This window comes from Cetorhinus maximus, chromosome 7 (assembly GCF_964194155.1).
Source record: "Cetorhinus maximus chromosome 7, sCetMax3.hap1.1, whole genome shotgun sequence".
In the NCBI taxonomy this organism is placed as follows: Eukaryota; Metazoa; Chordata; class Chondrichthyes; order Lamniformes; family Cetorhinidae; genus Cetorhinus; species Cetorhinus maximus.
Window position 1 is genome coordinate 23,222,631 of NC_135885.1, and position 27,936 is coordinate 23,250,566.

At 43.4% G+C, this 27,936-nt stretch overlaps 1 protein-coding gene across 6 annotated transcripts in view; it reads right to left on the reverse strand.

The window, feature by feature from the left end:
- Positions 1 to 27,936, reverse strand: part of mgat4a (alpha-1,3-mannosyl-glycoprotein 4-beta-N-acetylglucosaminyltransferase A) — a 261,997-nt gene that overhangs the window by 85,091 nt on the left and 148,970 nt on the right. For all 6 annotated transcript variants that reach the window (XR_013577081.1, XM_078545192.1, XM_078545191.1 and 3 more), the window contains exons 2-6: positions 25,466 to 25,633; positions 23,778 to 23,918; positions 9,711 to 9,844; positions 4,886 to 4,932; positions 3,924 to 4,037 (exon numbers count right to left, since the gene is read on the reverse strand). Coding sequence is in view for 5 of the 6 variants with exons in the window: in XM_078545191.1 (XP_078401317.1) it covers positions 3,924 to 4,037; positions 4,886 to 4,932; positions 9,711 to 9,844; positions 23,778 to 23,918; positions 25,466 to 25,633 (604 nt within the window). In the remaining variant the exon portion in view is untranslated. The remainder of the gene's footprint in view (positions 1 to 3,923; positions 4,038 to 4,885; positions 4,933 to 9,710; positions 9,845 to 23,777; positions 23,919 to 25,465; positions 25,634 to 27,936) is intronic.

Below are 27,936 nucleotides of genomic sequence, written 5' to 3' on the forward strand. Positions count from 1 at the left end.
CAATTGGTTTTGAACAAAGCAATTGTGTAAGGTATGGAACCATCCCCTGATGCTGTTGCCATGGTTATAATCTAGGGCTGGATACCGGCTGATCTTCCCTGTGCCCATTTGGGCATAACAGGGACCAAGGCGCTTGAAGAACGTCTGACCTGAGATTAAATCAGGTCATTTCTCAGGCATCTAAAGTGGCTGCCTAAGATGGGCGCATAGCCCCTTGCATTGACCAATGAAGGGGCCTAAATCCTGATTTAAGACCCCTCAGGGAAACTGGGATTCCCAGATGTCAGGCCAGCTCTGCTCAGGTTTTCCATATATGGATGTGGCGTATAGCCAGTGGCTGCTCTCGAAAAGTTAAATAAATGTATTTATTTTTTCTTAAAATTTACTTGGAGTGCTGAGAACTCCACCTGGCTCCATGGTATTCCTGCTGGCCATATTGACCCAATCCTCCTACTCCCCTCCATTGTCCTTCCCTCTCTCCCGCCTCGTTCCAAGCATTTACCTTGGAGCCTCCAACAGCGAGGCAGGCAGCCTGGATTTAGTGGATGAACACGCTCTACTGGATCTTCTTCCAGGGTGCAACTTCTGCCAGATCCTTCTTGGTCGGGAGCACCTTGGTGTCCTCCTGGTCCCTAGTGGTTAGTCCTTGCTGCTCCATGGACCTCATTTCTGGGGAGGGGGCTCCCTTGACACTCTCAACAAAGTTGGTGCTGTGTGTTGATAGGACCGGTTGAGTGCTGCCCAATACTGAGTGCTGGTTCTGCTTCAGGTCCAGTTGAAACCTACTCTCCTCTGGCTCCCGCTTGCCAAGTTTGCTGCATTTCTGCATTGGCCTATCAGCTAAAGTACTTGGGTGACATTTTCCATTTTGCACAGCAGCCAATGGAGTTCAACTGCCAGTCAATGCCAGTCTTGTGAAGTGAGTCCAACCTGACCAGGAACTGAGGCTCCAGGAGCCACAAGGTTATTGTACCTAGACTGGATTAAAGCCCAGGCTCTAAACGTAAATCGCCAATGCCTGATCTATAAATCAGTCCTTCACTTGTACTTCAAAACCTCTGCTGTCTGAACACAGGCTGTACCTACACAGCCTGGACCGCAGCGGTTCAAGTAGGCGACTCACCGACATCTTCTCAAGGGCAATTAAGGATGGGCAACAAATGCTGGCATTGTTAGTGAGGCCCACATCCCATGAAAGAAAAAACAAAAAAATGAAGCCCCAAGAAATGCATCAAAATAGCAAAGGTGGAATGCCCCAGAATGAATGGGTCACACTCATCCCCTGTTGTTGACGAATCCCACTCATTAAATAGGCTTCACTCTCTTTAACCAGTACTCTCAAGATGAAGGGCTATCATTCCAAACCCTCTTCCCTCTAAACCTTGGCGACAATTCCGGGGACAAGCCACTGCTTCAGTCCAAGACACAGACACCAGCCTGGAGCACATCCCCAACCCCCACTGACTTCAAGAACCACTGCCATTGCTGTGAACTCTCACACTATTGGTGGTGGCCACTGGCCAGTGTTTTTCTCTCTCTTTTTCTCTCTCTCCCCATCTCGCACACCCCACCCCCTTGCCCAGGCCTCCATTTTTCTCACAATTACAGGGTCTTGTACAAGCCACTGCCATCTTCCCATCTCCGCTGCCAGCCTCGCCTTTTGACCTTTCAGCACCGTGATGTGCCGTCCAGGCAACTGCGTGCAGCAGAGGACAGAAAGATCATGTTCACTTGTCTTACTCCAAGGGAAAACGTGGTTTTAGAAAATCCAGAGATTTTAGAGTTCTCTCACAAGTGAGGCTTAATTTTATTTAGAAATCTTGTCTGTCACAATAAATTCACAATCCTGCAAGTTTATGCCAAGTATTGACTATTTAACAATTCAGATCAGCAAATGGCATAATTTTATACAATTGTTTTAATGCACAGAGTATGCGAAATCGATTATTCGAGCCACCAAGAAGATAATGGCACAGAAATTGCAGGGGTGTGAACCACAGTTACACTGGGGTAATCCTGATGGTCTCTCCTTGACCCCCTCAAAATAAATCTTGTCTTTACCCCTTAGTAAATGATTTATAGTCTGGGCTTGCTAATGGGGCACACTTGTACACTTCTGGAGGCTGGTATACATCTAGATGTACCAGTCTCCAACCTTATGCCAATTCCTACTAAGGTGTGAGAAGCAGCAACTCCTTTTGTAAGGAATCCCTGCTCAAGCCCTCATTGTCTTTGCATCACTGATCTTGTAAGAGGCAGTACAGGTGCTCCCCTCTTAAGGCCAAGTAGGCATTTCCAGCGAGGGCTAGGATCCTCATCCTTCTCTCCCCCGATCACCAGTCATAATGGACCATAGGTTCAGGGATATCAGAAGGTCAATGATATCTCTATTAATTTGGAGAATGAGTCTCAGCAGTCAATTTACCAATGGCGAGAGAGGGGGAGGTTGTGGCAGCATCGAAGCCGTATCCTGTCCTAACCTAAAACTTGTACACATTACATCCAACAGGGGTCACTGGGCAGTAATTAGAAACCGATACCCAGCCTGAGCGCTGCTACCGCCAGCTGTAAATAGCACCGATCTCAGATTCAAAAGCGGAGACAGGTTAACTGGATCGCAATGTTCTGCACTGGTCACACGCTTGTGTCTCTCAGTTTGTATAAGTAAAATGGAAAAAGGAAATATGTTCAAAGTTTCTGTAAAAGTAGGCTTTAAGTTTCCCAAACTTTTGAGTCGTGACCCCCAGTGGGGCCGTGGGACAAGCGATTGGGGTTGTGCGCTCTGAGGCAGCAATGGCAGCTGACTAGCAGAGACTGAGATTTGACTGTCCTGGTATCGGCTGCAAGGCCACATTAAATGTGCTCAATTTTTTCTTTTTTTTGCAGATGGGCTCTGAAGCCCGCTCGCTGTCACTAAAACAGCCTGTAAAATGGTTGGTGTTCATTTTCGTGTTGTGCAATTCTGCTGCTTGAACTCCCGCACCGCCCCACAACAACTCTCTCTGCCCATCCCCACCCCAGTATTAGCTCTGGGATCACACCAAGTCTGAAGCATGAAAATGGGGTCACATCTGGAAAAGGTTTGGGAAGCACTGCTTTAAGGACAGATTTACAGTTTTGTGAAAGCAGAGTTTTAAAGTTTAACTACACTCCTCAGTCTGGATTTCATGCCTTCAGGTTTTAATTAATCTATACTGTTAGGTTGGTACGGTTTCTTTCATTAGCACACCTATGTTTAATCTTTGTTGCTGAATATTGAAAGAATTCTGCAAAATGTTTCAACAGAAACTATACATGCCTAATTTTAAAAGAACAGTTGCAGAGCTGCTAGAATTTCAAGGTTGTTTTAAAGAAAAATATAAAACCATAACAATTCAGATCGGATTTGTCTAGGAATGCTACCCTGGCAAACATATATTTGGTTTAGCTTAGTAACAGAAATTGCAAGCGGTTATCAAAATGTCATTGACTTCCACAGATGCTGCCCGACATGCTGAGTATTTCTAGCATTCTCTGTTTTTGTTTCAGATTTCCAGCATCTGCATTTTTTGCTTTTGTATTTGATTTGGTTTTTTCAAATGCAGACATTTACTGTGAAAATGCGATACTTATTCGATTAATAAGCAGCACTATTATTCCCATTTATATATAAGCATATTAACTAAAGCTGCGTGTGCAGCGTGAAAGTAACATCTCTAACGTAGTGAGCAGAAGCATCATTCTCTAGGACAAGTTATTACCTTATAATTATGTTAAAATATTTTCAGACGAATTTCCACATTCATGTGCAAAAATCTTTATTGGCTACCACAAAGAAGGAGCAATCATTGATCGAAGAACAAGGCTCCATCATTGGGCTACTTGGGACTCGTCAACTATTTGACAGATGGGAATCTGCTTACACTGTTCAAAGCAGGGCTTACCTGACTCGCTCTTTTGAATCTCCAAAGGTTTCCTTCAGGTTTGTCAAGTCCGGATAGTAAGCGATAGGAGGTGATATGACTTCTATTAACCCTGAACTGATTTCTGTGGAAAACCTGCAACAAACCAAAATAATGTTTCGATGAAAATAGCTCTTGTGCAATGACTTTTTTTTTGTTCATTGCTTTGGTTATGAAAAGATTAAAATTAAATTTAAGCTGGTTTTGAAACAACACTGACTCAGTATATCCAACACATTGTAGCAACAGGAATTTAAAGATAAACCTTATATTTCCCAACCAAACCTCCTTGATTTAAATGCTCCCAGCCACCAGTGTATTGACTGACCCGGCAATTTAAGAGTGGGCTGGTGAATTCAACATTAGATCAATGTTTGCAAATATTAAAAGCAAGCAAAAGGTGAAAGTTTTACATTAAGTTTCACTTTGAATAAAGAAACTGACACGATCACCAGATCATCATTTTAATAGCAAGTGTTGAATTTGAGAAATTTTGTTATGGAGTCACTTTAAGCAGGGCCATAGTCTTTTGGTAGGTCATTTCAAATGAAATCTACTGCATGAATTCTACCCAGGACATCCTCTCTCCTCTTGCAAAGTACCAAGTAGCTGGCCAGAAAAAAACACAAGCAATTCAATTAATACATTGAATACTAAAGTAATTTTACAAAACAGAATTTATGTTTGATGGACAGTGCACGTCCAACTGAATTTAGACACCTTTCGAGCATATCTATATTTAATAACAGACAAAAGACAGAGTACTTTCACAACTGTTTAAGCAAACAGAGAATAGATATTCAGAAATGTCAATATGAACTATGATGAAGTTACCGTCCATTTATGCATCAGCTAAATAATTTAGCAGCTCTCAATAGCAACTTAGGTCATAATTGATTACAAGCTGAACATACGTATTGCATTGGGAATCCAGTTCGACTTACTCTTTCTCCAGGCTATCCAGGACACTATGAACATGATCGAGATCAGTCTGTTGGAAAAAAAAGCAAAAATCTATTGTGATGGAAACTTACAAGTTTGCAAGATATACTTATTACTTCATTTCCTTCATTGAATTTACCTTCCTGATCTCCAATGCCTCATGGGCTTTATATTCAAATTCGTTGTACGAAAGGAAGACAACTGTCTCAGTGTCACATACCATTTAGATCAACCACCATGAGGTATGGAAAATTCTACCTTCAAAAAGTGGCTCCCCTTAAAGGAAACCACTTCCACAGCTGGGCAAGAATGGGAACACCTGGCATGGTAAAGGACCAGGAGGAACCAGTCTGTTGCATTATAAGAGACAAAATATCTGTGCATGAACCAGCTGCACAACCCCATCATCTGACCTGTTTTGAATGCTCTAAAATTCCAAAATAAATTGAGATATAAATAAGTATAATGGTATAATGGCCAAATCCAGGTTACATAAGTGTGATTTGCTTCCTGAAGCAGGACTGAAACTATTTTTAAGACTGTTCCGTTCAACCAAAAGGAAAAGAACATCTATAAAAATATAACACTTGTGCACCAATTCTCAAGTGGCATTTGAAGTGTCTGGAAGCAACGACACTTCCAGGACAATTGCTTCATTTGTTATTGTCAGCATTCAGAAAAGAGCTGTTTAAGTTTAAGGTGGCAAGCTTTGTATGCTGTAGAAACTTTATGGTATGGTTAAAAACCTTTAATCACACAGTATTTATCAGCATCAAGCCACAAAACTCATTCTTGGAACCAGTTTTCATCCCATCACATTGAAAACCCATGTCAGAATTCACTTCCCTGCCTGGCATACAGATCTCCCTCTGTGGCAGATGCAGCACCATCCAGTACCTGGTTTAAAAATATCCCTAAATAGTCTATAAAACACATCTCGGAATATGTATGAATGCTGCAACAATTGATGGTTTCAAAGAACATTAATAAACTGCTCAAGGCTTTGCTCTTATGGTTTAGCAAGTCTATCTGAACTCCGTAGCTGAAGGTTTTCATTTGTGCTCACCACCTCCTCTCCCTTTACAATTAGCGTTCTGAACATTCTTACCAGCTAACTCTCTCTACTGGTCTCCTTATATTTTGTCATCCTTTTTCAAATGGTGTATTTTGATCTGCCTGACTCTTGCTGTTCATCTTTTCTTCTGTCTGGCATTGTCCCTGATAGCTATGCCTTCCAGCTATTTTTCCTGCTCCCAGCTTCGTGTCACTCGCCCCAGTTTCTCCATCTCTCTTTGAAATTCCGTCAATATTCCTATTAAATTTACCATGTGCTGCCTTTCCTACAATTCCTCCACTGTACAAAGCACTGCAGCCTCAGCTGGGTGGTTAGGTGTCATGGTGGAGACACAGGCAGGTCTCCAGTGAGAGGATTGGCACCATCAGTCTGGCAGAAGAGTTGATGGGGAAGTGAGGCAGAATGTTGTGCGATGGAGCAGTTTGATCAGGGGAAAAAAGAAAATGCGAACAGGGACAGAATAACGATATGGAAGCCGGAACAAGGCTGACATCCTGTCATCTAGCCGTCAGAACTAGTAAAGTCCTGGGTGGAGATAGTTAGAGTAAAAGGCACTGAAAAAATAGCAAATTTCTCAACTATGTTGTTGCAAATATGGCAGTTGTCAACCCTATCAAGCCCCTTCATTATATCATATGTTTGAATGAGATCATCTCTCATTTTCCTAAACACCAGAGAGTATAGACCCTATTTACTCAGCCTCTCATCATAAGACAACCCTTTCATAGGAACATAGGGCAGAAGTATGTCATTTAGCCCCTCAAGCCTACTCAGACCAGTTCAAAACAGTCAGTGGATTTAAATACTACTAAATTTTCTACATTAGAAGACAGAAGTAGGACAGTGACCAAGCATGGATTTAGAAAGAAAGAAACCCGTATTGTATGGAGTTGGTGCTAAATGAGGTTTAGTTACATGTTAGAACCATTAGCAAAACACAAAATTCAAAAACAGGATATTTTTGCATTGCACTGATTTGGTACCTATGATCTCCAGCATATGTTGCGGGATTCCTACACCTGCTCAAGTCAAGAAGAAAGAATGAATCTCACATCTAGAAAATCAGTTTAATAGCTAACTGGTCAAATCTGAATTTTTTTTTTAAAAAAAGGTGGAAGGCAAGAGAAGTTGCTAGAGGGGTTGCGCACCGGGGAAGGGAGCAGTACAGAACGTGCACAAGGAGAATGAGAAACGCCAACTCCTGTCTCGCCAGAGCAGATAGTTTAAATTGAGCCAATTAAAGTGAGATGGACTATGTGGTCCTCCAGCACAAAGGAGATTTCAGTATCAGGCAGATGTCAGAGTGATATCGGGGGAAGTATACAACATTAACAATAATATAAATCCATTCTTAGATGTGTAGACAGGATGATATGCAAATCCGGGCAGGAGAACCAGCATGATGTCTCCCTGGTGTAAGGGGAACTCAGTTCATTGATGGATGACCTGAAGGGATGCAGGGGTGGGAGGAAGAACAAAACCTGTTGTCATCATAATCCACATTGGAGCCAAAGACATTGGCGGGAGTTTCACAATAATTTCAGGGAGCTGGTAAAAACAGGGAAGAGAAGAACTGTGTGGTAACCATCTTTAAAATAACTTCAGTACCATGTGCAACACGGGATGCGGTGGTAATGTCACTGGACTAGTAACCCAGAGGCCCAGGCTAAGGTCCAAATCCCACCACAGCAGCTCGTGGAATTTAAATTCAATTAACAAATCTGGAATTATAAAGCTAGTCTCAGTGATGGTGATCATGACAACTATCATCGAATTAAAAATAAAAGGCTAGAACAAGACACATTCAGGCTAAAAAGTGTGACGTGGGGAGCAAGGATTTAGGTACTTGGGGAATTGAGGTACTTCCTGGGAAAAGGAAAGCCTGCACCAATGAACAGAAGAGGGACCAAGTATTGTCAGTAAAGAGAATTGAGTAAGGATATTTAAACTTTAAACCAGGAACATAAAAGGATGTTGGGTAGATTCAGATCAGAGGCAAATTAATCTGCTGAGCACCATAATATAAGGTAATGCAGAATCAAAAAAGATTCATAAGCAAGATAAGTAACAACCACCACAAGAATAATACAAGATGGTTACTATTAAATCCAATATAGAATTCAGAAGAAATGTCTTTATCCAAAGAACAGTAGTTGAGGCAAATAGCAAAGGAGGGAGAAAGCAATTGAGGGGAATATTGATAATGTTAGATGAAAGGGGCTGGGAGGAGGCTTGTGAAGAGTATAAACCTCAGCAGAGACCAGTTGGACAAAATGGCTTGTTTCTGTGTGTAGACTCAATGTAAATCACTGTAGTCTTAGCTACAACCAAAATCATGTGATAAGCAATGCAATTTATTTGTAAGATTGCATGCAACCCCATGCCTCCATTTATAAAAATACCTCCAAAAAGCTATTACTTGCTCAAAACATTTTATCTAGTTGTTGGCCTGGATAAGGTCATGGCATTTCTGATGATAGCACAGCTAGTTGGCAATGAGTTATCAATTCGTACTTAGCTGCTTTGTGCTATGCATGTTTTAAAATATTAAAAGCTTCTTTAGTTGGTGATTAATAATACCATCAACATCAGGGCAAAAAAGCACTAGAAAAATAATTGTTAATGGTTCCAAACAAGCCTCTACCAGAATAAATAAATATTTTGAGACAATTGAGAAAGTCCAAGGAGAAATCTAACTACAGACACAAGGGCAAACTTTGCAAGGCACTTGGAATGGCACAGTACTCAAAATGAGCTACTAATCAAGGTTGCTAATATCCACATCTAATTTCCCATTCCATACTCCCTTCCAATGAGACCATACTTTGGGAACTTTGCTTTGCAAAATTCACCCTTTAACATTTAATTCAATTCAATTCAATTCATTCTGGGGACGTGACTGCCATTGCCAAAGGCAGCATTTTTTGCCTATATATGGTTGTCCCGAGCTGGAGTTGCACATGGGCCAAAGTAAGTAAGGACTAACCGTTTCCATCACTAAGACAACATTAGTGACCCAGCTGGGTTTTTGCAACAATATGACAGCCTGGGACACAAACGGACATCAAATTCAAATTCTCAAACTATCACGACGCAACTTGACTGCACCTTCTGGGAATGAAATCCAGCCCTCTGGATTTCTAGGTCAGTTATGTATAACCACAACACTACTGTAAGCTGCCTTATTGCGGCTCAAAATACAATACACTGAAAGCTAGATGTTGATTCTTAAAGTGGGGATTAAGATGTAACACTTTGCTTGCAGAACATTAAGATGGTTGGATCAGAATATTTCCAAATTTCACTTTTTTCATGTCTATGAAGCTGCAACAACAATAATTTACATAAGAAAGGTGCAGAGTCATGCATCTTAAAACCATAAAATAAATCTCAGAACAAGTCTGAAGGATAAGGAGCCTCAACTCCCATTCCATTACAGGCCAATTGGTTTACTGATTGAGCTGGTGTGCCTAGGACAAACAGCTGATTTGCCCAAAGTCAGTAAACATGATATTTATTTCTTTGATTCAGGAATCCTAGAAAGCAACAGGGCAAGTCAGGAGCTTTTGAAGTTTAAGTATAGATGCTGCAACAAGAGGAAACAAAAATGGAGAACTGGCTTTATTTCAGCAATGGCTATCGCACACAAACACAATTGGAAACAGCCACAAATACAAAAATGTTTTTTTTTAAAAATCAAGCAAAAAGTCAAATGTAACAATAACCTAACGCCAAACAGGCAGCATTCTTACCTCTCCTATAAAGACCACGATAACGCAATCTAGCTTCTCTTCAGAAGATAACTTATCCAATAACGAGTGAAGTGTTTCTGCAAGATAGGACTTCACTTTCCTCTTCACGGTGGGAATCCCCAAAACTAAGGACACTAATTGTAAAAGATTATACAGACAATTAGACAAAAATGGTCGTGTCAGGCTGAAGCAGATCAAAAAAGGAAATTTACTGGAGGGAGAAACACTAAAACAGAATATAGTTGGGTCCTCATTACAAATCCTCCAAGCAAAAGTGCTTTTTCTCGCAACGCACTTGCACTTCAGGTTCTGAATACAAACCTTCATTCAATAGCAAATGGCTGCCCGAATAATTGTCCTGCGTAAATGCTGTTACAAGCAATAAACAAGTTAACGCAACATTTGAGAGGAAAATATGACTTGAACTGCCATCACTTACTCAGTGGGGTGGGATGAGGTCATCAGGATATCACATTTTAAAGATCATAGCAGCTGGCTAATAACCATAAAATGTAGCGAGGAATACTGCATTTACAAACATCCAGCCTCTCACCAACATACCCCCTAGCCCAGCCTGTGACCCAGATTTCACAGCTGCGTAACATCGGTCAATAACATGAGTTTGCAAAGCTTTTAACACTGTTGTATCATGACAGCACTGAATGGCTAATCGAGCAAATCAAAAAGTGGCTGTGACAAAAGGAAAAATACCGAGTTGCGACCTTGACATATTCACCATCACCTGCTTGTTGTTATAGAATCGTAGAATATTGTAGCACAGAAACGGGCCATTCAAGTCTGTATCAATGTTTTCCTTCTTATGTCACCTAGTCCATATTCACTATCCTGCTCATTCCTAACTATCTAAAATGTGAGGCCTGTTCACTGTCAATTCCACAATGTGCTGCTCCATTCAGGATTCATCTACTAACGCAGCAATCCACGACAGCCTAAGTCTGATGTTATCCAGGTCCTGCTTAGGCCAGCAAGTGCTGGGTAATAACGTTCCTGAACAGAAAAAAGACCAAGGCATCTCCCCTTCACCATAAACAGCACCGCCATTGCTGAGTTCCCCACCAACTTCTTGGGGTGTTGCCACTGAGCAGAAACTTAGCCAAACCAGTGATATCAACACCGGGTCTACAGGGAAGAGAGAAGTTGGGTGATCTGTGCGGTGACTCACCCCTCAAAGCTGCTCCATCATCTACAAGTGCTGTCCTAGTTCTTCTAGGTGGTAGATGTTGCAGGTTTGAAAGGTGCTGCCGAAGGAGCCTTGGTGAATTGCTGCACTGAATCTTGAAGATGGCACACACTGCTGCCACTGTGCGCCAGTGATGGAGGGAGTGAATCCTAAAGGTGATGGATGGGGTGCCAATCAAGTGGGCTGTCCTGGATGGTGTCGAGCAGCTTGAGTGTTGTTGAGTGTTGCACTTATCCAGGCAAGTGGGGAGTATTTCATTACACTCCTGACTTGTGCCTAATAGATGGAGATCAGGCTTCAGGGAGTTAGGAAGCAAGTTATTCATCACTGAAAAACCAGCTTCTGACCTATTCCTGTAGTCACAGTATGTAAATAGCTAGTATAATTAAGTTTCTGGTCAATGGTACCCCCCCAGGATGTTGATGGTGGGAGATTCAGTGATGATAATGCCGTTGGATATAAAGGAGATATGTTAGATTCTCTCTTGTAAGACATGGTCATTGCCTGGCACTTGTGTGGCACAAACTTTACTTGCTACTTACTAGCCCAAGCCTGAAAGTGGTCCAGGTCTTTCTGCACACAGGCATAGACTGCTTCAGTATCTGAGGAGTTGTGAATGGAACTGAACACTGTGCTATCAGTGAACATCCCCACTTTTGACTTTATGATGGAGGGAAGGTCATTGATAAAGCAGCTGAAGATAACTGGGCTAGGACACTACCCTTGAGGAACTCCTGCAGTGATGTCCTGGGACTGAGATGACTGACCTCCAACAAATACAACCATCTTCCTTTGTGGTAGGTATGATCCCAGCCAATGAGAGCTTGCCCCCGATTCCTATTGACTCCAATTTTGCTAGGGTTCCTTGACGCTACACTCGATCAAATGCTACTTGATGTCAAGGGTAGTCACTCTAGCTCACCTTTGGTCTCAACTCTTTTGCCTATGTTTAGATCAAGGCTGTGTTGAGATCTGGAGCCGAGTAGCCCTGGTGGTACCCAAATTGGGCATCGGTGAGCAGGTTATTGCTGAGCAAATGTTGAAGCTGCTTTCCATCACTTTACTGATGATCAAAAGTAGACTGATAGGGCAGTAATTGGCTGGATTGGATTTATCCTGCCTTTGGTGGATTGGACATACCTGGGTAATTTTCCACATTGTTTTTCTTTATTCATTCATGTGGGCACCATTGGCTAGGCCAGCATTTATTGTCCATCCCTAATTGCCCTCGAGAAGATGGTGGTGAGCCACCTTCTTGAACCGCTGCAGTCTGCGTGGTGTAGGTACACCCACAGTGCTGTTAGGGAGGGAGTTCCAGGATTTTGGCCCAAGTCAAGATGGTGTACGACTTGAGGGGAACTTCCAAGTGGTGGTGTTCCCATGTGTCTGCTGCCCTGGACCTTCTTGATGGTAGCGGTTTGGGTTTGCAAGGTGCTGTCTAAGCAGTCTTGGCGAGTTCCTGCAGTACATCATTGTTGAATAAATGCCAGTGATGTAACTTCACTGGAACAGCTTGGCTACTTCTGGAGCACAAGTCTTCATAGAAAATAGAAAAATAGTAAATAGAAGCAGGAGTAGTTCATTCGGCCCTTCGAGCCTGCCCCGCTATTTAATATGATCATGGCTAATTGTCTATCTCAACGCCATACTCCCGCTCTCTCCCCTAACCCCTTGATGCCTTTAGAGTCTAGAAATCTATCTATTTCATTCTTAAACATATTCAGTGACTTGGCTTCCACAGCCTTTGTGGTAGAGAATTCCATTGATTCACCACCCTATGAGTGAAGTTTCTCATCTTAGTCCAAAATGGCCTACCCCCTACCCTGAGACTGTGATCCCTTGTTCTAGACCCCCAGCAAGAGGATCTAAAATCCCTGCATTCGGTGTGTCCAGCCTTGATATAATGTGCAGTGAATCAAATTGTCTGAACACAGGCATCTGTGATGATGCCATCAGGAGGAGGCTGAGATGGACCATCCACTCAGCACTTCTGGCTGAAGATGGTTGTGTCAGCCTTGTTTTTTTTCAAACTGGCGTGCTAGTCTCCACTATTATTGAGGATGGGGACACTTAGGGAGCCTCCTCCTCTGGTCAGTTGTTTATTTATCCACCACCGCTCATGAATGGATGTGGCAGGACTGCATGGCTTTGATCTGATCCATTGGTTGTGATCTCACTGCATAGAGTGTGCCACATGAAAACGGCTCCTCTGTTCCTGGCTGAACACACCCCTTAATGCATAGTGAATGGTTGCTTCTGTGGGTGTCTAACATTCCAGCACAGGCATGAGGTCAATATTCATTATGAGACAAGGTGTTGGTGTATTATGGGCGAGTTCCAGAAAAGCAATTTTCCTGACACCATATGCAGCTGGAAGATATGTTGGCAGATTTGTATTCTTGTGTAAAAGAGTCAATACTGTGAAGCCACTGGAGCCTAACTTCATTCACATCTAAAGCCAGGTGCAATCCAGAGATGCCTGAGGACTGTACTAAATTGGTTCTTAGACCTTACCATCATTGTGGTAAGCTACAGGCACCAAACACCAATGCAATTTGCCGATTGGAGCCTGGCAAATTTCAGCTGGTTCAGCACCATAGTTGAGTGCAGGGGCAAGGGAGGTGACTGGGTGAGGGACGAGCACAGGCCAACTGCAGTCAAGTCTTAATGTGGATATGGGCAGGAGGTTGGGCGGGATTCACGCCTGCTCCTTCCTGCTGCACATTAAGGTGTGTTCAAAATTACTTGCTCGCTCCTCAATGCAAACTCCCACTACTTTTAACCAATTTTGCGAAGAAGCTCGGGAGATGTGAGGTCTACATGCTTCTGGCTGCCTGGAAAAAGGCCCTGCTGAATTTAGCAGTGGCTTGGGTACACGCGATGTTGAATTTAGGCCCCATTGTTCTCATTAAGCCCTCAACAGGAATCTGGGCAATGATGCCACACGCGGGATAATCAAGCAGACAAGTAGAAAGACTATCAAAGTGTTGGATGGGTGCCAGTTTCTGCAGTAGACTTGTGCTGCTAATTTTTTTCCGTGGCAATCTCCTGATGAGCACTTCCATTTCAAATACAGCAAGAACATTGCTGCTTTATAGCTGTGTTAATGGGAATAAGCATGCTAATGAGCATTGGAAGGCCTTTCTAGCAAAGATGTATTACCTAGAGACAAAGAATTCTTTACAATATAATAGCAACTTGTATGTAGTGTACAGATTATTTGTCGTGTTTGTGGTTACCACAAGCAGCAAGGAAGGCAAATTCACAATTCAAATATTCATCTCTGGTGTTTTGAAAGCACCTTAGCTCCTACCTTTTATTGATGCTAATTTCCCCCATTTCTGGCACGTCCCCCTTTTTATCCACAGCCGGTTTTGTTCTTTCAGCCTCCTCCTCATTAGGTTGGAGTAGCATCCCTCTAATTCTGCAGGTTTACCCATGTTGGCAACACACCATGCTCAGTGTAAGGTGTGGTAGGCAACGTGTGGAATCTTGTGCACTCCCCTGTGGTGAATTTGAGGGAGGGGCATTTAATCGGATGAGAGGGTTTTGGGTGGGGGAGGGCCCTGCCATCTTTCTGCCTCCCCGCTGTTTAATTCTGAGGCAGAAAGGCCTGTGGACAGCCTTGCCCCAAACGCCCCCATCCCTGCCAATTTGCCCTTAAGTGGGCAAATAACGTCCAATTAAGGACCTTGCCACCACTAATATTAACCTGGTGGCAGGAGGGGGCCATGCTGGGAGCATGACAAGCAAACCGTGTTTGCTTGCGGGCTCATGCGGAGTGGGGGAGGGCCCTTCATTCAAAGGCACTCAGTGTCTGATTGAGGGACCTGACCTCGGGGAGAGCTGACAGCCACACCCCTCACCTTCTTGACGCCCCACCCCAAAACCCCCTTCCCACCATCATTCACCAGTGCCTGGGTTCTTCCTCGGTCCGTGACCTCGGGTGCGTGTTGTCGTGGCAGCGGCCAATGTCTCTCTGATGGCCTCTGATTGGTCAGCAGCTCTCAGTAGGCAGGACTTCCGCCCCCAGGGTCCTTGATCTTGGGGAAGGCCTGCCGCTGCTCAATTAAGTGCTTGAGTGGCACAAGATGAGGTGGACCTTCCCGAAGAGGCAATGCGGAAGTCTCGCCAACTCACCAGCTGCCGGTCAAGACCCCTGTTGCCGCCACAAGTTTCAGCTCCATTTTCAGAAACTCCCCAGATTTAATCAGAGTGCCAGTTCCCCACTATGACTCATCTAAAAAAATAGCCCTAGCTTGAAGTGAGCATCTTAAATTCTAACCTACCACAGTCTATTCAAGGTTTTAAATTAAACAAAATTCAGTTTGAAAAAGCAAATGTGCAGTATGAAAAATTGAGTGCCTAAATTTGAAGAGTGGATAGTTTTTCCTGTTCAGTGATGTCGGAGCAGAAAGTTGCATCTCAGAAATTAAGGACACATTTGGCAATACTACTGGAAATGAAAATTAATGTAACTGGATACATATTTAATATGGTAATAAAAGGTTTGCTACTGAACTAATAAGAGTAATCTAATCAATTATTAAACGTTACTTTAAGCTTTGGCCCAGATTTTTGATACAACCTGTTGTTGTCCTGTTTTCACAGGGGTTGGGGCTGGAGATCGTGCATGGGTGCTTTACAGAGGCAGCTGGGCATTTAAGTCATCAGCTGTGTCAACACAAGTGGGATTTTGGTAGGCCAGGAGTATTAAACCCATGTGTGCAGAATAGAACAGGTAAGAGCTGGTTGAACTCTGCTGAATTTGTTTGGATAGCCAGGACATCCCTTTGGAGAGGTATGGTATCCCTTTGGATATTGCCCGGGGACACCTTTGGGAGAGGTAAGGCACCAATTTGGACTGTTAAAAGTAAACATGATTACACATGAAAAGTGCATAAACTCATTGGAACTGTCAAAGCTGTCAAAGGACTGGCACTAAAGTTAGCATAGGGGCTATAAAGGACCATGGGGATGAATGGTGGGGCATAGAGCGGCACAAGGGGTATGAAGGGCCATGGGGTTGGGTAGAGGGGCATGGGTTTGCATAGGTGATATGAGGGGCCATGGGGGGGTGGGTGTGGGGTATGAGGTGGCATCAGTTGGCATGGATGGGGCATGGGCATGTGTTGGGGTGGGTGATGGCTGGAGGGCTTTTTTTGTTTTGATCATTTTTAAAATTAAATTCAACAGAGAGCCAGAGCAGAGGCAGGCCTTCCGCCCAGCCTGCCTCTGCACCTGGCAACCTCTGCATTCATCACAGGGACGATATTCTCGACTTCCAATCCAACCCATCCCACCCCAGGGCGAAAATAGGAACTGCGGGCTGCCATTTTTAAAGGTCAGGTTCTCAGAGCCGGATATCCTTCTGTCTCTGCACACGAGCGAAAGCCTGGGCCTCAGGATTGGATTTTCTGTGCCCGCTGGTGTTGGGCGTGTTCGGTGGCGTGAGTGGACATAATAGCGAGAAGGCCAAAAATCGGCTTCACGACGTTGCGAAACCAGCTTGCAACCGCCCGCCCCACCCATCAATGGTGGGCCACCTTTCCCGCTACCGGACATCAGGAACCTCATTGTAATACATCTGCATATCATTACCAGCCCAGCCCACTGGAATCATCCCCCCCACACTGGATCGTGCGAGTACATCGGCATGAATGCATGACGTATTTCACAACAGCATGTATAAAGTGTGCACTTGGTGGGCTGCACTTTGAGGGGAATCTGGAGGTGAGTGCACAGTAATGTTGCGCAGTGCTCACCAGGGTCGCCTGTTGGACTTCAAGGTGGAGGCGACTGGGGAAGGACAAGGGCTGCACTGTGGTTGAGGCGAGTTGCGGCGGGGGAGGGGGGCGGGAGAAGGGCTGCACTGCGGTTGAAGGTAGTGCAGTAGTGCACAAGCACGTGCAGGGTGGGGGTTGGGCAAGGAAAGCGGCCACACATTAGGGACACCTTATATAAAGTGACTATTCGGCTGCAGCTGAGACAGTTCAGGCACAGCCACATTGACACGATTGGAGTCAGGCCTCTAGCTTATCTGACCACTCAAGCAATGCAGAGGCATAAAATTGCCACCAAATGCTCCAGAGCTTTTCACCTCTAGGGCATAGACTGCAAACTAACGAGCGTTTGAATGGACTGCAGAACAGTTGAATGACTGGGCAAGTTCCACAATCTCCTTGCTAAAGCTGGTCATGGAGCAGTCACTGGTGGAGGCGCTCACAGCCCTTTGCAATGTTATCACCCAGGTTTGGACCAGTCTCCCCCATGGTTCAAGCTAACAGTGCAGCCTTGCAGTGTGGGTTAGGAGAATGGCTGCACTGAGAGTACAGCATGCAGTCCAATGGGCAAAGCTGCTGCCAATCTGTCAGGTGGATTGGGATGGAGGAGGGTGGGGTTTCGGGCAGCCACGATGCACACTAAACTCTGGCCATCCAAGTGATGGCCAGCACACTCCGGCATGTGTTAAGGAGCCTTCAGGATTAACCAAGAGAGGTTCTTAGTACACCCATGCTAACCCAAGCGTCTCTCTCTCTCATCCTGCAGGAGAAGTACATCAGGGTCATGGAGCCTGGTGACTGAACTGTATGCCTTGTGGCTTATAGAGAGTGGAGACAAAGGAGAAGACAATGACAGAGGTGCCTGGCTAGGCAGAGGGAGGAGCAGCACCCTCAGGAAAAAGGGGCTCCCACACATGCTGCTGAAGAGCCACAGCGAGCTGTTGCTGATTGGTGCCCAGCTAGAGTCAGAGTCTATAGTGTCTATAAACCCAGAGTTTATAGATGACGCCTTTCATTCCTGCAGATGACCAAGAACCAGTATCACTGAAGACCGCGCATGTCTAGGGAATTGGTCGGTCACATCTGCCAGCTGCTGCAGGACTTGGCACCACATGGACATGGAGGGCATCCACTGCCAGTGGTCATGAAAGTGACCGCGGTGCTCAATCGGTGCTCAATTTTTACATCAGTGGCTCCTTTCAAGGCAATTTTTCACTCAATCAGGACATTTGAAAGAATACCAATATAAGGCAAAAACAATAATTTATACTGTATGAGAAGAGTGTGCTGATTGGTTGGCAAGTGGGCTCCGATTGGTAAAGGCGCTGCCATTGGGAATGCACCACTGATGGTGACTGACAGTTAACTGCAAAGCATTGTTTGAAATTTAAACCAGGCAGCTTGATACTGATTGGTCAAGGCATTGCCCTGAGGAATCAGTCAGCGAATGGTTTTCACTTATTTTGTTTAGCTGAAACAGGTGGAATGTGTGTACACGTTCCATCTGCAAAGAACAGGGCCCTGTGTATTAATATATGTAGCTTCCAGTACATGCAAGTGTGCCACACCTAGTCCTTGCCCGAGTGACAATCTTAAATTGGTTGTCAGAACAATGCTTAGCACACTTGAGGATTATTTAGCAAATGTTGTCCAATCAAAGAATCACATCTAATGTTGGACACTGTGTTTTGAGTTTTGCAAGCACAAGCCAGTTGGGTACAGTCTGTACCCTGCCCATTGTGGACAGTGGCTGGGACATGCTGTTTGATATGATCCGCCAGTCTCTGAGACGTACGGCCTACATACCTAGTGTCACACTGACACTGAAATTCATAAACCACATTACTCATTTGGGTGATAGGCAGGACGTTTTTTTGGCTTAACGGCAGCTTCCTGTTAGTGGCGAATACCACTCGTGTTGCTTCTGCATAGTAGCAGAGTGAAACCGTTGGCTCCACCTGTTGCTTTGACATGTCTCTTTTTTCAGCAATTATGGAAAATTTGAAGAAATATCATCTTTGGCTAAAGAAAACACAGTACTTTCCTCACACCTCCCCATTATCATCAAAATCCAGTAAATAACTGCAGTCATTCTGTTTATATAAGTATCGCTAGTGTGGTCCAAAGGAACATTCTTGGGAGTTTCCATAAAAGTATGACAAAGATTGGTTCCCAAGCCTTGCCTCATTATACACTTCATATAACAAAGGTCTCTTGTACTGTTAAGTATCAACAGGGATAAACAGTACTGAAGTTTGGAGCAGGTCAGGAGATAGTTGTAAGTGAGGCAGGATTGTGTAAACAGATGGTGTGTTGATCAGTGGTGGTCAAACAACTGCAGCAGGTTTCTAAGCTAGGAAGAAGTCATCGTTTCAGCCATCGCCTTAGCTGTGGCACCATTTAATAAGTTCAATTCTGTGCAGTGCTGATATTGGCAATTTTGCAAATCAGATTGTGTGTGAATAGTAGCAGTGGCAGGGGTGGGTACCAAAACTAGAATCCATAAATATTGGACAATCACTAATAAACCCAATGTGGAATTCAGGACAAACCTCTTTATCCAGAGAGTGGTCGGTCATTCGCTACCATGATATGTGGAATTGGCTACCAACATGAAATGGTTCAGACAAATAGCATAGATGCATTTAAAGGGATGTTAGGGAGAAAGGCTGATAGGGTGAGATGAAGTGGAGTGTGAGGAGACTAGTGTGAAGCATCAACACTGGCACAGACCAGTTGGGCCATATGGCCTGTTTCTGTGCAATTCTATATAATCTCTGAACATGAAACAGCCAGAGTTTAAATATTCCAAACATTCTGCTACGTCCAGTGGAAAGTACAAGGCACAGGAACATAGGAACAGGTGAAGGCTATTTAACCCCTTGCGCCTGTTCCAGCATTTAATGAAATCATGGCTGATCTATGGCCAAACTCCATATCCCTGCTCTTGCCTTAGTACCTTTGGGAAAATCTACCAATTTCAGATTTAAAATTTACAATTGATCCAGCATCAAATGGCTTTTGTGAAAGAGTGTTCCAATCTTCTACTACACTTTGTATATAAAAACATTTTCCTAACTTCAGTCCAGAAAATTCTGGCTCTAATTTTTAGGCTATGTCCTCTTGTCCTAGATTTCCCACCCAGAAAAAAAAAATCCTTTCTATCTATCTTATCAATTCCTCATAATGCCTTTAAAACTTCGATTCAATCACCCATTAATCTTTTAAGTTTGAGGGAATACAACCCTAGTTTGAGTAGCATCTCCTTATGATTTAGTCATTGCAGCCTAAGTATCGTTCTCCTAAACCTACACTACATGGTCAATATATCCTTCCGACAGTGTGGTGCCTAAAACTGAACATAGGACTCCAGATGAGGTTTAACCCAGGCTTACTTTTAATATTCTTTCATGGGATGTGGGCGTCGCTGGCAAGGCCAACATTTGTGGCCCATCCCTAATTGCTCTTGAACCGAGTGGCTTGCTAGGCCATTTCAGTGGGCAGTGAAAAGTCAACCACATTATTGTGGGTCTGGAGTCACATGTGTAGGCCAGACCGGTAAGGATGGCAGATTTCCTTCCCTAAAGAACATTAGTGAACCAAATGGGTTTTTACAACAACCAATGGTAGTTGTCACGGTCACCATCTTTGAGGCTAGCTTTATATTCCAGACTTTATTAATTGAATTTAAATTCCACCAGCTGCTGTCATGCTCCCCAGAGCATTAGCCTGGGCCTCTGGATTACTAGCCCAGTGACATTACCACTACACCACCATCTCCCCCTGCATTTACATGAGCTTTACATAATTTAGAACAGCCTCTGAGCTATCTTTTTCAGGTCCAAAGTGGATGACCCCATACTTATCTATATTGAAACCGATTTGTCAGAGTTTTCTCGATTCACTGAATATTTTAAGATCCCTTTGTAATTTTATGTTTCCATCTGCACTTTTTACAATGGCGCCTATCTTTGTATTATCAGGAAACTTGGACATAAGGCTCTTTATCCTGTACATAAATACAATTTATAGTTGAGGCTCCAACGAAGATCTCTGTGGAACACCACTGGTCACATCCGGTCAGTTAGAGTACCTGCCCATCCATCTCTACTTTCCTGCCGCTCAGCCAATCTTCTAACCCAAGTCAATGATTTGCCCTCAATTCCATGAGCTTCAATTTAACAAACATCTTAAAATCCATTGACATTCCCCTGCCCATTACCTCTTCAAAAATTCAGTCAGGTTCACCAGCCATGACCTGGTCTTTACAAATCCATGCTGGGTCTCCCTGATCAGCTGAAAATATTCAAGGTGTTCAGTCACGCCATCCTTAATTATAGACACCAGTAATTCACTAACAACAGATGTTTGGCTAACTGGTTTCCCCCTCTCACATTTCTTAAATAGTGGAGTGCAATGTGCAATTTTCCAATTTATAAGGCACTGTGCATGAATCAAAAGAACTTTGAAAAGTCATAGTTAAGGACATCTGCAATGTTCCCCACTTACTTCCTTTAAAATCCTGGAAGTAAACCATCTTGGGTCCTGGGAATTAATGCCCACTTAAGGACCTTATCCTGCTGCTGCTGGTATTAAACCATGGCCTGTCGCCATGTGGGAAATATGACAGGCAAACTTGTGTGGGTCACTTCTGGTCCCCTGGGAAGGCTCCCTCGTTCAAGGGCACTCAGTGCCTGATCAAGGGACCTGGCATCAGGATGGGGGAGGGCCTGCTGAGACCCACCCCCTGCGAAACCCCTCCCACGATCACTTATCTCCGGCCTGGGTGTATTTCCAGCAGCAGCCATCACCTGCCTGGTGGTGCTGCTGAGCAAAAGCACCGTCAGCCACTGATTGGCTGCCAGCTCTTGGCAAGCAGGACTTCCCAGCCTGGGGTCCTAATCCCATGGATGGCCCGCTGATGGCCTGTTGATTGCCTCACAATTTGGCAGGCCTTCCCAAAGGAGGCAAAGCAGGGATCTCACTGGCTCTCCAGCTGGCGGCCGAGACACCCGTTACCTCCATAAAATCGCCACCACCACCACACGCCCGCCCCCCCCACCCTCCACCCCCCCTCCACCCACCCACCCCGCCCCCGCTCTCTGATTCAGTACAATATTAGATTCCTTGGGATGATATCCTTTTCCTCCACTGTAAATACTGATGCAAAATAATGGTTTAACATGTCTCCCATTTCCTTATTTTCATTTACAATACAATAGCTTTTAAGGACCTGCATTTTTCTTAACCACCCTCTTCTTCCATCTATAATTGTAGAAGTTGTGAAGGTTTTGATATTCCTTGCAAGTTTCTTTTCATTCTCCTTTTTTGTAGCAAAAGAACAGCTTGAATTGATATTGCGCCTTTAACATTGAAAAACATCTTCACAGAGATGCAGCCAAAAAAAACGGGCACCAGACCAAAGACTGGTATATTAGAAGAGGTGAGCAACACCTCAGTCGGCTAGTTTTTAAGGACGGCCTTAAAGGAGAAGGCAGTGGCGGAGGGGCAGAAGTGCTTAGGGAGGGAATTCCGGAGTGTGGAACCTTGATGGCTGAGGGCACGGCCACCAACAATGGGAATTAAATGCGAAGATGAGAATTTTAAATGGGAGGTGCTGAGGGAACTGGAACTCATGTAGGTCAGCAAGAAGCAGGGTGATGGGTTTGATGTAGGATAGGATTATAGGCATTGGAGGAGCTGAAATTTACTAGTTTAGAGAGTGTGACGGGTGGGAAGCCAGACAGCTGATCACTGCAATCATCGAGTCCGGGGGTGACAAAGACAAGGTTGACAGTTTGCAGCAGATGGGTTGAGGCAAGAGCAGAGGCTGGTGAGGGGATGGAGGTAGGTGGTCTTTATGATGAAGATATGGGGTCAAAAACTTAGCTAGGGGGTTGAATAGGGCGCCATGGATGCGAACACTCAAGTTCAACTTGAGACAATGGTGCAGGAGGGGAAATGGAATTGATGGTAAAGATATTGGGGTGGATGCAGAAATCTCATGATCAGATTTTGTTTGCAGATGGGATGCTAAGGATATATGCTGGGTCCCAACTGGAGAATGGGAGGGTATTGACTTTTCCTCAGAGGCAGACCACCAACAGTGAACACTTCTAAAAGGAGGTAGGCAGGGGAGAAATTGTCCTTTTTTTTTGCAGGCGCTGGGTATCATGGGTGTCATGTTTCCAGCATTTTAATATTTCTCCCATTTTCTTGCCAGTGCTTCGGACAGGTGGGGGATTAATTTAGCACTAAACATGAGGGGGCATGTTTTTAAACATTTTTAAATTCTTTATTTTTATGTTATTTTAAAAACCTTCAGTTCCCTGAGACAGCTCTGCGCCTCATGGAGCTTTAACTGCGTGTACCGGCGAACCTCCGCACTCACCCTCCTCCCGCCCGCCCCCAACCCCAGCGGGGCTGAGCGCTGCAGTGCGCAATTCGTGCTGGCTGGGCCGTCAGTTGGCCAGCCAGCGTGAAATCGCGGTCGAGGCCCGGTCACGGGCAGGGCTCCGTTTCGCGGCTGCTCCCTCTTGCCCCCACTGAGCCCGCCCGATGACCGGGGAATCCTGGCCGCTGGGTATGCAAAGGCGATGATACATAACCATGGGGGGCACAAGTGTATCTACATGTGAGGTGCCCCAGGAAATTCACAATTGAAATTTAACGGCAAAATTTCAAGTATTCATAACAGGTTTTCGACAAAGAGAAGTTAACAAGTTTGTTGGCCAATTAAAAAATGCGCACATTAAATTTCTTTGCTGGATCATGAAGGACTTCCACACTAGTGTAATATAGCCATTTATACTGAACTATTAACAGGGGATGACTAACCTCAGCTTGTGAACATTGCAATAAATTGGAGTCAAATTGTTCTCTTTTTGGATACACATCCAGGGATTGTAATCCTTGGTTAATCTGGCTGGCGTTAAGACGGTGTCAAAGATGATAGATTAACTTTGTCAAATGAGCAGAATGGCCAGCTAGTGACCAGACAATACAAATACCTTACAACTTAATTCAAAACCACTTCAAGTATTTTTTTATTTTCCAGAGAAAAGACCACTTCTAGTAACTTACCACCAGTTCTGCCAAGGCCAACCTGCACAGCAGGCTGAAGGCTTTCCTCGCTGTCAAGTAGGTGGGGCATGTGATGAAAGATATTTGGCACTTGTAGGGCATTTTTGTTGGTCAAATCTTTCAACAACTTTTTGGCATCATCTGAAAATGCAGTAAGATTGATGAGTACATTCAGGCAACTAATTTGTTTTGGGATCACGGTTGGGTCACAATACCTGTTCACAGTTGTGTTAGGATAAGTAAAACCCTATGGTATGACCACAATGTTAGTTTAAAATACAAGATCCACAATTATAAAAAATTAAAACAAAAATACTCCTGTCCCAAGCTATTTAATATCATAAATTAATAACTATACTAATTACTTTTATCTCAATCAATGGTACCACAAATTTGGAGCACTGATTGCAGCCAATTGCAATGGAAGATACACAACATGGTTGTCTCTTGAAGCAGAGAAAATAATTATACAGGTTCTAGACAAGAGAGAGAGAGAGCTACAAAGGTGTGGACAGACACATATGTTAGTCTAGGCTTCATCTGCAGCCTACAGCCAAACCGCCAGGTGAATTGATGGTTTCTTCAGGAATGAGTTAAGATGGTTTAAGCCACAGGTGAATTAAATTCTCATGTCCCATTGGAAGACCTTTGCACTCTTAGCCTTGAGGCATTCTTACACTATCAAGATAGTACAGTGAAACTTTCACTCCATCAATGGTACCACAACTTCAGAACACTGGTTGCAGCCATTTGCAATGGAAGGTACACAACAATATGGTTCTCTATAAGACACATTGTGAGAAAAGGTTTTGCATGTCAATCTCTAAAAGTAAATTAATACCTGGAAAGGACAGAACCAGGGCTGCTGTACCATGAATCAAATTACCTCCAAGGCTCCCCTTGCCTTAGCCCTGAACTTGTATCTTTCTCTAGCTTGTCTCCTAATTCCCTCAAGCCCTGTCTGAGCTCATCTTGTCAATGAAGCCTCTCTCCTGTTCTTTCAACTCTATCCTCATTAAAGTGCCAACCATGCGACTAACAGATAGTGATTAGTGCTGATGGAGGCCATTAGAATCCTGTCAGTACAAACTTGCCTATATTAGTGCACCCTAGATGCATGCAAAACAATGAAGAGTTGACCTGAATGGGGATGCATAAAACCAAACAGAAGGCAGACACTTCCTCACAGATGTGTCATCCAGGACTGCCCTCAAACTCCTTTACTTCTAACAGACAGAGAATGGCCTTGGCAAAGGGCTGGGAGCAGGTGTGCAAAACAATGAAGAGTTGACCTGAATGGGGATGCATAAAACCAAACAGAAGGCAGACACTTCCTCACAGGTGTGTCATCCAGGGCTGCCTTCAAACTCCTTTACTCCTAACAGACAGAGAATGGCCTTGGCAAAGGGCTGGGAGCAGGTGTGCAACTTGTCCTCTCAATCAGGAGCAATATGTTGTGTGGGACAACTTTGGGAGGGAGGATAATATTAATTACATTTGAGTGCAGTTTAGGACTGTGCAATAAAAGCATCACTTTGAAGCGTCTTAATTTAATTGGCTTCAACCGTTGATCTTTTAATGGCTGCAATCAGGCTAATTTCATTTCAATTTTAAGCAGTGTGGGGTTGGGACAGCTGCTATATTTCATTGCCTTCCTTAAGAATATGTGAATCACAAATATGAATTACCTGAAAAATTGCTCAGGGCCTCTTTGCTGCCATTTGATGCAGCCACTATACGTTTGAATTGCTCCAGGACACCATTTAGTTCTGAGGAACGCTGCAAAGTTCGATGCTCGGCTACACGTAGACGCTCCCTCAAGGCGTGGAACTCATGCTGATAGGCAATTAGCTTTTCTGTGAATAAATGGGGAGGGAAAATATTAGCATGAAATTATTCTCAAGGGAAACTATTTTAAGACATTTTCGTGTTACAGAATTTCTTTAACATGTTGAGGGGGCGATGTTTAAAGAGAATTACATGTTGAACTGACGTATTTTTATCAAAGCTTCAAGTATAGGTGACTAAGAAATTTAATAATACACAAATTATTATTTTTCCTCCTTGGTTTGCACAATTAGTCCCATGAGGCAAACTCCTGACCCATGCTTGGCGACTATGGTCAAGATTGCAATAATAAAGCACGACTATATATACCACTGCACCATGAAACTGAGCACTCTTGTTCCAAGGAATTTTGCCTCTTTATCTGTTCCTTTGTTATCTCTAGACTAGAACATTCCAATGCTCTCCCGGTACCCTCCCTATGTCTGTAACTGCCTTCTGTCAGAGATCTCCAGGTTTCTCCAATTATAGTCTCTAGCATATCCCTGATTTTCATTGCCCTGTCATTTGCAGCTGTACCTTGGCAACAAGCACTGGAATTCCCTCCCTAAATCTCGCTCTCTTCTTTTGAGATGTTCTTTAAAACCTATCTATTCAATCACGTTTTTGGTCATATGTCGTAATATCTCTCGATATGCTTTCATTTGCTCGATGATGCTCCTGTGAAGTGTCCTGGGGGCATTTTGCTACATTAAAGACTTTTATAAAATGCAATTTTGTTGTTGCAGCAAGACTTGCTTTTGTAATATTTTTGTGTTGGACATCAGAAAAAAACTTGACCCAGTAATATGTATATATTTTAAAAATTTGCCTTAATCTTCGAACAAGCTGTACATTTTTTTTTTGCTTTATTAGCATGGGTTCACAGCTCAGAATTAATAAAACGTTTGGATGGATTTTCAATTACTTTATCTGATGGTCCTTTTGAGTACTTGAGACAGTAAGATGCAGAACAAAAGATGTAAGTAGCTGATACCAAGGCCGGGTTTGAAGGATTACTACATCATGTGACAGGCAGATACTGAAGTTACTTTGTAGCTATTCATTTCTTATATGCTTATGATGGCTTAGGCTATTTTGTTACAGTGCTTAATAAGATTAATAGAAAGTTTTAGTCGGCTACTGTATGCAGCCAATAATGGGCAATTTTTATGCTAAGCTTTGGAAAAGCCTCTTAAGTAGCATTGTTACTGAATAGAATGTAACATTCATATATTTGGAAGAAGAAACTGAATCATCGGCAGAAAATATGCCACACACCAAAACAATGCGTATTTTGTGGAGGGTAGAAAATTAACAGTGTCAGCTAGAGGCCAAAGCTTTTTTTTTTTTACAAAGTATCCCATGCATCATACTTTATTTCTAAAGCTGTAAAGCTGTGACAAATTATGTGTGAAAAAACAATGTCGTTCAATTTACAAAAGGTGACATTATTACAAAGCGTTCCATGTGAACAAGCAATTTTTTAAAACATAAACAGAAAATGTTCACAAAACAAAATGAATCAATAGGCCAAACTGAACTTGAGACCAATGGCAACTGCGCCAACTTCCTTGTTAAATCTTCACACAACAAAATGTCCAACAGACCTTTTTTCAATAAAACTTTTCATAATGGTTGCTGAACACCAGTGACAGAAATGTACATCATAACCTGTCACCACTTGGCCTATGGTGACTGCACAAATGTTAGTTCCATACCGGAGCTGTCCACATTAATCTATTTAACAGCAGCCTTTCATAGTTTTCTTCTTCAGATCTTTATCTAATTCCCTCTTAAATGCCATGACTGGCTAATCTTCAAGAGTGACTTGTGGTAACGCATTCCATTCCAAAAATCCCATTTAAAATTTTATCTCCTTTATGCCACTAATAATTAATCCTACAATCATGTCCCTTTGACATCAAAGCATTCCCTTCTTACTCCAGACCTCTACTCTCGTCACATGTGTGTCATTCTAAATTCTGTCCTCGAGCAAAATTACCCCATTTAAAATTGTCTGTTTCTGTTTTTGAACACACTCAGTTTGCTCAAATATAGTGTAGTAATTATGGTTTTATTAGTGTAATGTACCTTTAAGAATAATGCTTGTTAAGAAACATCACATGATCTATACTAACCAATAGTATAGTAACACGGGCTACCTCAGAAGTTAGTGTGTTGAGATAGAGTTGGAGTTAAAAGCAGTTGCTGCTGAGTGCATTGTAAATAAACTTGGTGTTTCCACCCAAGAAGTGTCTACAGATCAACTCAATCAATAGTAGCAACTCGGCCTCCCTGACAACAAACTGGCGATGAGGATAAAACAGCATTG